The sequence below is a fragment of the Dipodomys ordii genome, unplaced genomic scaffold, assembly GCF_000151885.1.
Source record: "Dipodomys ordii isolate 6190 unplaced genomic scaffold, Dord_2.0 Scaffold3, whole genome shotgun sequence".
Taxonomy (NCBI): Eukaryota; Metazoa; Chordata; class Mammalia; order Rodentia; family Heteromyidae; genus Dipodomys; species Dipodomys ordii.
This window is the reverse complement of record NW_012267219.1, coordinates 27027334-27040339: the sequence shown is the minus strand read 5'-3', so window position 1 is coordinate 27040339 and position 13006 is coordinate 27027334. Positions and strand designations below refer to the sequence as shown.

The following is a 13006-nucleotide window of genomic DNA, read 5'->3' as shown; positions in this document are numbered from 1 at the left end:
AGTGCCACTTCTGGCTTTTTTCTTTTTTGCTTATGTGGTGCTGAGGAATTGAACCCAGGGCCTCAGGTATGCAAGGCAAGCGCTCTACTACTGAGCCACCTTCCCAGCCCATAGAGCTTGGTGTTTTTTTAAAAGTAGTTTTCCAGATGTCTACGACTTCTGAGAATGCCATAGATATGTCTTTGAATCCCTTCTAGATTTAGTTAATGAACTTGAACTAGATCTATTATATATATACTAGATTTCTAAGTAAGGATTCTTCCATAAAATGGGCCCCAGTTTAAAAACTACTAGTTTTTTTTTAGTTCTCAAAGGCTTTGAGTTGCCTGCCCTCAAAACTATGAGTAAAGCCCCCCCCCACACCTCCTTCATCACGAGTACTCTCTTCTTTCACAGTTGAAGATCCACCCGTAAGACTGCCTCTCTTTATCAGACATTCATGTGCTACCACCATCCCTGATTCTACAGTGTCACCCTAGTTGGAAGACACCAGTTGAGGCTGAATGAAGTAATGGATAAACTGTACAATAACTATAGGTAGGTTGTTTACTAGTCCACCAAGGGCCTTGATCCGAATTGTTCACCTTTATTGGTGGACCTGTCCTAAGTCCTGAACCTGGTATAATTATTTGACAAATGCTTTATCTATCTCTGTAAGTGGACTGCATAATACAAGACTGGTAGATGATTCTGGTGATTCGTGTCTGTGCCTATTCAAATTGATAAGAATTTCAGTCTAACTGATCCACTTTTGGAAAGTCTCTTTTACTTAATGACAATATGTGCCCAATATTAGACATAGGTAGAATGAATAGCACCTGGATTCAGCAGCAGAAGTGGGTGACACAGGTAATCAGCAGCTCCATCAGACACCAGAAGATCTCCAGGGAATACTTCAAGTCCTGGCAAGTTCAGCACCACAGAACTCCGTCTGTGTTCATAGAACCTGTGTTCAATAGATGCAGGTGAAAATTTAGAGCTGGGTTCAGGCAGGTTTATCATTCAGTTTATCTGGTTGGTATGAGGAAATAGCTGCTAGTGGGAAGTGCCTGCTAGCTACTTGGTCTCTTACGAAGAATTCAGAGGACACTTCTGGATCCAGGCATGGGAGGGTCATGATGACATACAAATAGCACACATTAATTTGCCACCTCTTTGATCCTTGTTATTGAAATAGGGTGATTGGGTCTGGCCAGTGCCATCTTGGTCACATAGTGGATGGTAGAGTCTGGCATCTTGTCTTCATGGCGAGCAAAAGTGAAGCCCCCACCACGCAGGAGATGGGTATGCCACCTGAATCCCTGGAGGCAGGGTCGGGCTCTTGGCTGATAGGTTATCAAACCTGTCAGTCCAGTGCCTGGGACTGGGAGTTTCTTGTGACCCTGCCCTCTGACCTAACTCTATTTAAGCCTGGACCACTTCAGGCGCCATTATGCCATGCCACATGTCTCTGTGTTCATGTCCTATCTCCTGGCTCTTGCCTCTTCTTCCGTCACCATGGAGTCCCACTTCAGCTTTCCATTGGAGCTTAACTGATTAGTTGGTATTTTTTGTTCTTTCTTTCTTCTCCAGCCTTCATGGTTTAGTTTCCTCACTGTGTTAAGTATACTTGCTGTCTGCTGGTCTTTGAGACAGGAATCTACCATTTAGTAGCCGGCCTTTTAATAAATACTCCAAATTTTGACCTCTCAAAATGTGGCTTCTAGCTGGGCACTGGTGGCTCATGCCTGTAATCTGAGCTACTCAGGAGGGTGAGATCTGAGGATAGTGGTTCAAAGCCAGCCTGGGCAGGAAAGTCCATGAGACTCTAATCTCCAAATAACCACCAGAAAACTGGAAGTAGCTCTGTGGCTTAAGTGTGCTCACCTTAAGCTGAAGAGCTGAGGGACAATGCCCAGGCCCAGAGTTCAAGACCCATGACTGACAAAAAACAAAAACAAACAAAAAACCCCCAAACAACAAAATGTGTTTTTTCTGTTTTCTCACCTTACAACATTATCATTTCTTACTTTCTTTCTTTTTTTTTTTTTTTGTCAGTCATGGGGCTTGAACTCTGGGCTTGGGTGCTATCCCTGCACTCTTAGAGCCATTTTTGGTTTTCTAGTGGTTTATTGGCGATAAGAGTTTCATGGACTTTTCCTGCCCCGGATGGCTTTGAACTATGATCCTCAGATCTCAGCCTCCTGAGTAGCTAGGTCACAAGCATGAGCCACCAGTGCCCGCCATACACATCTATTTTTACATCATATTTATGAAATATGGATTTCCATACACTGCAGTAAATACAAGAAATCTCATTACATATGCAAATTGATACATTTCATATTGCACTATGTTCATTTACACCTTTGCAATGTGATAGTAACATAATTTTGCGTCTGGTGCCATAACCCTTTTTTTTTTTTTTTTTTTGCCAGTTCCAAGGATTGAACTGGTCTGGGTGCTGTCCCTGAGCTCCTTTTTCTCAAGGCCAGCACTCTACTACTGGAACCACAGCTCCACTTCCAGCTTTTTCTGTGATTTACTTGGAGATAAGAGTCTCATAGACTTTTCTGGCCGGGCTGGCTTTGAACCATGATACTCAGATCTCAGCCTCCTGAGTAGATAGAATTAGTGCCTGGCTGAAATAATCATTCTTATCATGAAGAGAATGTAGGCTTTTGATTAAAATAAAAAGCCATGCTTGTCCTTATTAGCCTTTTGAACTGAGATCCTCAGATCTCAGCCTCCTGATTAACTAGGATTACAGGCATGAGCTACCTGTTTCCAGCCAACATTATAATTTCTAATCTTGACTAATTTAAAGCAGAAGGGATCATGTGGACATGTCAACTCAAATCACAGAAGGAGACTAGGGGAAAGTTCTCAAACCCAGAAGTCTTTGCAAATGATGTGCAGAAGTGAGCAAGCCTGTGGAGGTGGTCCCTTCACTCCTACTAATCCAACACTGATTGTTTGAGGTTGTTACTTTAGTGTTTCTTAGATGCCTTGTTGGAAAAGCTAGTAAGTAGGATGATTCACTGTATGTCTCTACACATTTTATGAAATTTCCCCTCTTTGGGGGTACTCACAGAATAAGTGGTTGATATATTACACACAGTGGGGAGAAGTACCAAAGTTGGTGGGCATTTGCTCCATAATATCTAAGGAGCTTGGTGAATTGAGAGGTTGGCCCTGTAGGAACCTGCCTGAACAACAAATCCTAGAATTTCTCATAGCTTCTTTATTAGAACTATTCAGAGCCCTTTGCTCTATTCTCAGGGATGGGAGATATAATTCTCCTCTTATTTAACAGCTATGACCCTCAAGTTATTTTTTCTTCAACCAATAGTTTAGCTTATAGGATACTTCATGTAGGAAATTTGTTTTAATTCAGCAGCAAGGGCTTTGAAATTTCCTGAAAAATTTCAAGCTCAGGTTTGTCATACCCCTCTAATCATGAAGGTGTTAGCTATGATTTTTTTTTCATGTGGCACTCATTATACCCAAGTGCCTTTATCTGAAGCACCAGTAATCTCCCTAGCCCAGCCCTTCCTCTGATCCTTCCACCTTCCTATCTACTTACTACTCAGGTCTTACCATGTTTTGTAGACAAGCCCTATGATCTGATCTTCCAGTGGCTCATGGTCTTTCTGCCTACACTTTGATCTCTTGCTTCTTAATTATGCAATCTTGGAGCATGTATACTTTTTTTTACACGTGCAAACTTATTTTCATTAGGTAAGTATGACTGGAGGTCTTAAGGATGTATACTTTTTCTTTTTTCTCTCCTCCCTCTCTCCATCTCCCTTTCTTTCTCCTTCCCTTCCTCTCACTCCATCCCTTTCTCCCTTCCTGCCTCTCCCTTCCTTGTTCCTCCTCCTTTCTTTCCCCTTCCTTCCTCCCCTTTCTCCCTTTCTTCCTCTCTCCCTATTCTTCCCTCCCTCTCCATCTCTTTTTTCCTCCCTGCCTATCTCTCTTCTTTCCACTTGTTCTTCCCTCCCTTTCTTTCTCACAGAACACCTGGCCCCCATGCTGCTTTCTTATCAATATGTTTGATATTGAGATCCTGATCATGGCCTGTCAAGTTCATCAAGCTACTGACCAGTCTGCTGTACATTAGTACTCTCTATGGGATTTATTACAAATACCACCCCTAAGTTCCATTTTTGTGATTCTGAGCCAGTGGGTTTAAGGTGGGCCACTACATCTGTAATTTTACCCACTTTCCTAGATACTCACTAGAGGAGGAAAGCAGGCAGTTTTGACACTATAAATAATTTGGTACAATTCTTTTACATATTTGAAAATAGGATCACTTAAAATGTTTAGCCTTTGGCTAAACCCCTCCCCTGTTTAAAGGATCATTTAATGTATGAATAGTAGAACAAATTGTTTACGATTTTCTACTTAGCAAATAACTTATATTCTGTAAAATTCTATAAAATATAAGAAAGATGCCTCAGCCTCTACAGATAGATGTTGTGGACAAATATTAAGTTTCAGTTATGAACGGTCACTTGCTCCAAGAAGTCTTCCCTGATGTTTTAAGAGGTAATTCTTCCTCTTTATGCTCTCCTCTGTAAACTGTCAGATAAGCTGTTTGCATTGTTTATATGTGTTAATAAAATCAACCTCTTAACTTGGTTCTTCCCCTTCAGTTTATCCTCCTGACTGTGTTCTGTACTTTCACTCAAGGTGAGTTATCCAAGATGTAAGTGTAACTTTATTCCCCTCTGGCTTCAGAGGGTGTTTGGTTGTCTTATACCAGCAAAGCATTTTAATCTATATACTCAATACTTGCATGATCTGGTTTCATTTACCTTCCTTAGTTTTTACTTGGAAATTTATTCTCTGGAAAAAGGAATGGTTTATAAATCACTGCTCAGAATGGTGTCTCAAATGTTGGAGACTTGGATAGAAATGCTTTACACTTTCCTTATTCTCAGGCCTCACCCTACGTATAACAGGAGATGCAGGCTCAGGGGGTATCTAAAAGAAATACCTTAAAAGAGAAATATGGAAATAAAATTGGACTCATCTTTATTTGATTATCTCTTCTCCTTGGGGTTTTTGAGACTGTTTGTACCTGTCTTTGCTTTTCTCAAGCCATTGTCATGGATGAAACAGGAAGGAATTGCATAATCCTCTCATGTTGTCCTCTCTCAAGGAAAGTGCTTTACTTTAAAAGGCTGTTTTTAGATTCATGCCTATTTCCTCTCTTACCCTGTACTCCTAGCTCCTGGTCTAAATGCCCCTGTTTAGTGACAACTCAGTGAACATTTGTTGAGTAAATGGCACAATAAGCACAATAGGGCTTAGAACTTTCCTTATCATTTGCCAACATGAAATCCTGTAGAATATGGGTTCCAGTAAGTATCTGTATAGTGTTCTCTAATTGTGCTCTGCATGAATGTCCTGTCTGCCTATACGCCTTGGCTCCTGTAATGCCCATCTGCCTGCTCCTCTCCATTCTGTTTGCCTGGCAAAAAGATCCACCTTGAAACCCTTGGCCTAGATATCCTTGCTCAGAAATCATTGTTTTTGACTATTCAAGGAATATCATCTCTCTCTCTCTTACACACACACACACACACACACACACACACACACACACATTCTGTCTCCTACCTATACATTTTATCTTATAATGACTTCATTGACAGCTTCTCTTGGTTTGTTGTATATCACAGAATCAAATCACTAAGCATAGAGCCTGACTTAAAGCAGGTTTTCTAAAAACTTCTTGAATACATAGACATGTTGACCTATACAATAAAATACTGACAGTCCTCAAATGAATTGTGGGGATAAATAAGCAGTAATACGCATATACAATAGCAAAATAAGTTTGAGACCCTCACCTTCTCTCTACCCCATTATTGATGGTTACCCTCATCCCATGCATCTCTCTTTTGTCTGGAGTACCTTCTAACACAAGAGGCATCTATTTGACAGGGGCTAGGTCAGGTTTGGGGTTGAGTTTGCATATATGCAGCAGAGGAAAGAACTAGCTTGCACAAGCCTGAGTCCATGACCTTGGCTTTTGCTTTGGTGGGTAAAACCCTGTGATGCTCATTCTAGGAAGGTAGAAATGCCCCTGGAGGGGGTCACAGACCCTCTATGGACATTTATTGGTTTTTGTTCATCAAACGACAGCAGGGGTTAACAAAAAGTATTGTAACCATACAGAGACCTAGGAAAGCTATTAGAGGGAATGCTTGTACCCAACAACATGAAGAGGCATAGCTGTAGAAAATGAGGCCTTGTATAATTCATGCTTGCCAGTGTACTAGATTTCCTGAAATTGACAATGACCCTGGTCATTGCTCAGAACACTGGACAAATGATGCCAATACAAACAACAGTAGTGAAATTAATGATACTTTGAATTTAGGTTGCTTGTGTGTGGGGGGGTGTTTTGTTGGTTACAAATTGGTGTCTTGTTAGATTGCTTCTTTTAAAAGGTGGTATGTATGCAAAAATTCTGTGTTCTGTTCTGGACTGTCTACCTACTGGAAGTAATCATTTATTCCTCCCCTCAGACAAAAGTGTGTGTGTGTGTGTGTGTGTGTGTGTGTGTGTGTGTGTGTATCCAGCATTTAGATATGTAATTTCCTCATAAGGAGATTAAGCTAAGAAACAAACTAATGATAAATGTAAAACAGTTAGGGGGTGGCTAGTAACCTACTGTCATGGTACATGGTACTATCATAGTACTTAGTGAGTATATTGCCCTTTATTGAGAAACACATTTTGTTATTGTTTTGTCTGATACTTGGCTAACTTCAGGACAAATTTCTAGGTTCAAAAAGTTGTATTACTTGATGACTCACCCAGACTTGGCAGTCCTTTAGGGCGTGTCAGGCTATGCCTGGCCTACCCCCATTACCACCCAGAACCCCATAACAGCAACATATACACTAACCCTGAATTGCGTTGTCCCAAGCTGGTCAAATCCGAAGGAACTAGTCCCATGGTTGCTGGAATAACCTTGTCTCCCTTCTGGTACCAGAATGTCTCCTTCTGTCCTTCACAGCAGATTGGAAGACCCATGGTGTGGGCTGAGACAGCAGCAATGTAGAGAATCCCAGGAATTCCCCCCACAGCCTAGCAAGCTTTGTGCCCAGGAGTCAGCACTCAGCTGGATGAGGCTGCTCTGGCATATGAGTGCCTGAGGAAATGCTAGAGGGAAAGTTTCTGCTGCTAGAAATACGTACCCCATGGGGCACCAAATTCATAGGTTTCATAAACAGTAGATTGGTCAGGATGATTTATTATTCTTATTTAATATCAGCTGGCATTTACTGAGTTCAGATTCTCCCTAGACTATCTGTAGAGCAGTTAGGGTGCTTGCTTTAAAGGATAGGTTGATTAGGAAGAGTAAATTAAGATTCAGTGATAATCTTTTAAAAAATTTTTCTTGTTCTCAGAAGAGAAATGGTAGTTCTCTTGCTTAAATCTAGGATATATCTTTTTCCACTGAGTGTCTTAGAAGATGGTTGTGAATATTCACTTGTATGCTTGTCTACAATTTCTAGTTCAACTTCCATCTAATATATCTTATTGGATGGAAATCCACTGGAGAAGGCAGAAAGAACAGGAACGTTCTACAGTTTATTTTTGTTTAGAACCTGGCACCTGATGGCTGTATTATAAATACAGAGTGGAGTGAATAATTGGAAGACATGTCCCTTTAAAACCTAGAGCAAAGTTGCTACCCAGAAGTCTCACCATAGACTCTCACATAGGACAGGGGTACTCCCTACCTACCCTGTGCTGTTTTAGGGTTAATCAGTTATATATGTTTGGTTTTATGTTGCCCAGCCTTGTCTTGACCTCATTATCCTCCTGCCTACCCTTCTGAGTGTTTGGATTACAGGTTTGTGCCACCATGCCCAATTTTTGATTACTAAAGATATGGGTAACTAGACTGGTAACAATCTAGAATGTCACCCTCTTTCTAGGCTACTGCTCTTTTTGTGACAAGTCAACATACTACTAAATGGGATTAAACAATAATTATTCAACTGCCCAAGATTCTAAATTATGTTCAAGTGGTAAGTACAAAAGTAAGATGTCAACCTTGAGCTTGTCAAGAAACAAGAGGGGGATAAGTAAGTACTTGGAGGAGAAGAATATACAAAATAATTTCCCGCAGGGGCTGGGAAGGTGGCTCAGTGGTAGAGTGCTTGCCTAGCATGCATGAAGCCCTGGGTTCCATTCCTCAGCACCACATAAACAAAAAGAAAAAAAGGCAGAAGTGGCGCTCTGGCTCAAGTGGTAGAGCACTAGCCTTGAGCTGAAGAGCTGAGGGACAGTGCCCAGGTCAGAGTTCAGGCCCCATGACCGGACCCCCCCCAAAATAATAATTTCCCCTACAGGCAAGTCCAAACCTAACTAACTGATCCACTTGTTTTCCTTTCTATAATATTGAATACCAACTCTGTGCCAGGCAATCACAGGTTATAAATAAAGTATGTGGAAGGTATTAAACTCAATATTCAGATACATCAGATGAGTGTTCCACAATCAGTCATTTAACTCAGTGTCATAGAAGTTTAGAAAGAATTATAAATCAATAAATTGCATGAGAAGTGCTGAATGAATGAATGAATTGTGCCTCTAAAAATAATAGCAATTATTTGACTTACAATATTTAATAGGTACAAAAGACTTCTGAAATAGATATTCATTCTATCTCCACTCCATGGATGAAGATGTCCTCAAGCTGATAAAGAAGTTGTCTATGATTGTGTTGCCAGAGACAAGTGGAGATAGAATTCAGATTCAGACATTTGACTCAGCTTTTAGCTAATTCCATGTTATGCTGCCCTCTAATGGTACCCTAGGTGGAAGGAGTATCTGGGATTCTTCATCAATATTTTTCTTTTTTCCTTCCCCCTCAAGATAGACTGTCAAATACCATGTCATTTGGTTTCCAAGGTAATTTTACCCCCACTTTCTAATTTGAGTATATTTAACTTTTTTCCTACTTCCTTTTGAGGGTCAGTTTTTCAGGGTAACATGGAAGTTAGATGAGATTAACAGCTTTTCGTGACTATGGAATATAAAGAAGTCTCCCTACCCACAAATTTTCCTTCCTTCTTTCCTAATGTATAAAATTCCACTCACACAGCTTATTTGCTTGGCTTTTGGATAAGTCCTTTGTCAAAACAAAAATACATTGGAGGTAGTTCATTGCATTGTAATCCTAAATTGCTTATCAGCCTGCCTGTTTCCTTCTATCCATTTCTTCCTTCAGTATATTTGGAAATAGACTCTAGCTGACTCCTGGATGTTGGAATGGTCTTTGCTCTTGGAAAATTTATTTTTATTTACTTTTTTCTGTCATGGGGCCTGAACTCTGGGCCTGGACACTGTTCCTCAGCTCTTCAGCTCAAGGCTAATGCTCTACCACTTGAGTCACAGTGCCACTTCTGGCTTTTTCTGATTATGTGGTGCTGACGAATCAAACCCAGGGCCTCATGCATGCAAGGCAAGCACTCTGCCACTGAGCCACCTTCCCAGCCCCTGGAAAAATTTTTATCCTCATAATTTTTAAAGAAGCAATGACTGGTTATTATTCGTTTTTGGAGTGGTTTGTTATATACAATAATTGATATACTACATATAATAATTTGCCTTTTCTGAGGCACCATAACTAATTTATAATTTTGACCATACATTTAGGGAAATCAGGATTAATGAATAAAAGAATATATATATGAAATATATATGAATAGCAAACTGGATCAAGGACTGGGGTCTGGTATAACAGTAGCTATTTCTCTCAGGACTCCTCTGAGTCTATCTACATGATCTTCCATGCCAGTTCCACAAATTGGGTAGATGAAATTGGGTGTGGAACCAAATTTTATTTCTACCACAGAAACTCTTCATCTGTGGGAGGGAAGACACACAACTACTAGAACCCAGAGGCCATGCTGAAACTTCAGAGCCCTCGTTTCCAAAGCAGCACAATCAACTTGTATTCTAGATAAGGGTACAGGCTGTCATATTCATTTTAAAGTCATGCTAGATTTAAAGAGGACATCTTGTTCCTTTTAATCTTTTCTCTTTGAATTTCTTTTTGAAAGGCTGTGAATATTTCTAGACTTTCCATTTTCTTTGCCAGAGAAAATCACTACTAAATGGACATTAATCAAGCCACAGGGTCTAGATATGGACAATTCAGAATGAAAGCCATGAGTTTATATTGCTGTTATACCCTGCCCAAAAGAGTCATAACAAAATATTGTGCTCTTAAGGGAGTCTCATGAAATGAAGACTCTTGTACTCCCAAGCCCAAATTCAGATGAGGTGTTAAACCAAGTGCACTGATACATGCCTTCTGGTTACTGTACCAGGGCAGAAATAAAGGCATAAAAGTATGGGTAAGAATTATGGGGGGGGATATTGATTAAGATGTATTGTACTTGTAAATGCACACACTGAATTTAAACTTTTTTGTATAACTATTTAAAGACATAAGAGTAAATGGCCAGTAAATATCATATCTCTGGAAAAAATAAGTACATACACACCTGGATCCATAGAATTCTTCTCCCTGCAATGAATTAAACATATTGTTTTAATATGGTTTAAAACTATCCAAAAGGCCAAAACAGACACCTTGGAAGGACACACAATTTGTCTTGTAGCTAAAATGTTCTACTTTGGGGGAGAGGGACGAGTAAGAAATGTGAATAGTTAGCTCTCTCTTCTCTTTTAAATCACCTATTCCATCTTATCTTCACGTGGTGTGTATTTGCAAGAGGGCTGGAGTTGCTATCCAATGCCTGACAGACCCTAGGTGGCTTAAGTGTCATAAAAAACACATAATAAAATGAATTGGAGTAATTCTTCATTTTTCTTCTTCACCAAGTGTGGTGAATGAGATTTGGTGCTCCTCAAAGAGTGTATGTCTACTTAATATCGTTCTGGGCTGTCTCCCATGATGCAGTCCCCTGACCTTTGGGGTAATGGGGCAATTCCAAGACCTATTTCACTTTGTTGTCCACCAACTGCATGGGTAATTATAGCTACGTTACCTTAGGACTTGGGTACCCTGGGGTGGCGCAAGGCAGGCTAAGGTCTTCGTCGGCCTGGTGAAGAGACCCCTCATTGATGAGCTGCAGCCCAGGAAGAACATCCTCAGTGGGCCTGGGTTGGAATCTGACTTTGCCAGCTGTGTTATTGATGCTTGCAGGGTCAGAAGAGTGAGGTGTCAGGGGTGACAGGGAAGGTGATGAACCCTTTGGACTTCCAGGGAGACTCTTAGAAAGACAGCCTTGGGCCTTCACAGGTCCTCTCCAGCTTCCCCAAGTGGGCAATTCCAGGGCGTTTTGCTGGGGTAGCAAGGATGAAATTCCCCAGCCACTACCCCTCAACCTTCTCAAAGTGGGAGAGGTGGAAATGCGACCTGGAGCTTGTCGGTCAAACTGGAGCATGTGGCTCTGACTCTCACAGGGTTTCTTTGACGAGTGCCACGGGTTCTGAGGTGATGTCCCACAGTCATGGGACTTTGTCTCTGGGCTGGATGATTCCGTCTTCTCCATGAAGCTAAGAGGACTGGTTGCTGGAAGGTTCCAGGAGATATTGTTACTATTCTCTGGATCACAGTGGGGTTGCTCAGTGTCTATATTCAAGAGCCACTCATTCCCTGGTATTTTTTTGTGCTTTTCTAGAGGCGAATGACATGAAGGTTGGTGCGTCTTCTGTGAGGAGCAGTCTATGGAACCTGTAGTAAATGAGGAGGCTGGGGTGAGAAAACAAGGTGACTTCAAATTCTTCTGTAGAGATAAGTAAAGCCCAGTTCTCATTACCACCCTTTACATTTAGAAGATAATTAACACATGTCTTCCTATCTAAGTCGTATATTGGCATCTATTACTTAATATCCTTCTAGGGTCAAACAAATAATCTTGTAAAGACTTTGTTGTCTTTTGGAAGTCATATAGTTAATCACCTATTGATTATACCATTTTAAGAGAATCAGATATACATTGAATTTACACTGTTTTTATGTATGTGTATTTTAGACACATTTCTCCATTCCTGGGATGTACAAACAAGAAAAACAAGGGTTTTCTGTCAGAGTTTAAATTATGTAATGAGGCATGCCTTCAGGGTCATTTGATGTGAGCTAGGCCTGGTGATGCATGCCTATAGTTGTAGATGAGGAGGAAGCTCATGAGTACCAAACCAGTCTAGGCTACCTTGTGAGACCCTATCTCAACTCTTTCCCTCTCAAAACCAACAACCAACCAAATCAAGCAACCAACGGAATGAAAAAGATAATTGATGTAAATTTTTTGGTAAAAAGACAGATTTCATCAATTTTCCTATTTTAGACAAATGACTTATGAGTTTGAAAAGAAAACCCCAGATGTCACTAAATGCCCATCTAATGATGAGGAGTGTCTTCTAGGATTCACAGGTATAGTTGCCTTCTAGCAAAGCCTTCTCATGCTCAAACAAAGCTGATTCTGACATTTGACAATTGAATCACAGGGACATGGAAATGACTTAGGGCAGCTCTTTTATTCTGTAATTTTCTGTATGAATGAAGAATGTGTGGGAAAATATCAATCTTTACCTATCCCATCAATTACTGCTTAGTGTTGGTGGGGAAGTGGGGGAAACTGTGGAATAGATACCACAGCCATCTGCTCTGCCTTGGGCAATGTGGAAAGTAGTTTCAGACTGTGCAAAGATTGGTTTTCTGTGGCTAAGCATCAGCAGTTGATCACATATTCTAGAATCTCCAGAATACACAATGATTTGGAATTGCTTACAAATGAATGTATTTGGAAATGCAAGATTTTAGGATTATAATATTATACTCTTTAATTCTATGTAATTTTATTTGCATAGACAAGACTTTTTGATAGAGCTATTTCTTTTGTTTACCAGATATGATTGTGCCAATTGATTGTATTTGTTTTTATTATCTTTAAATAATTGTACAAAGGAGTTGCCATTCAACAAAGCAGTTTATGATACATGCATTGTGATCAGTCTT

General features: G+C 40.4%; 1 protein-coding gene across 3 annotated transcripts in view; it reads right to left on the bottom strand.

Moving 5' to 3' along the window:
* Positions 1-11432, bottom strand: part of LOC105989327 (pleckstrin homology domain-containing family G member 7) — a 44989-nt gene extending 33557 nt beyond the window's left edge. For 2 of the 3 annotated variants that reach the window (XM_013021292.1, XM_013021300.1), the window contains exons 1-3: positions 11034-11432; positions 10527-10549; positions 819-946 (exon numbers count right to left, since the gene is read on the bottom strand). In XM_013021292.1, coding sequence (XP_012876746.1) covers positions 819-946; positions 10527-10549; positions 11034-11432 — 550 coding nt within the window. Of the gene's footprint in view, positions 1-818; positions 947-6907; positions 7003-10526; positions 10550-11033 lie in introns of those variants that run through there. The other variant, XM_013021329.1, reaches the window with a different exon arrangement.
* Between the last annotated feature and the right edge of the window lie 1574 nt (positions 11433-13006).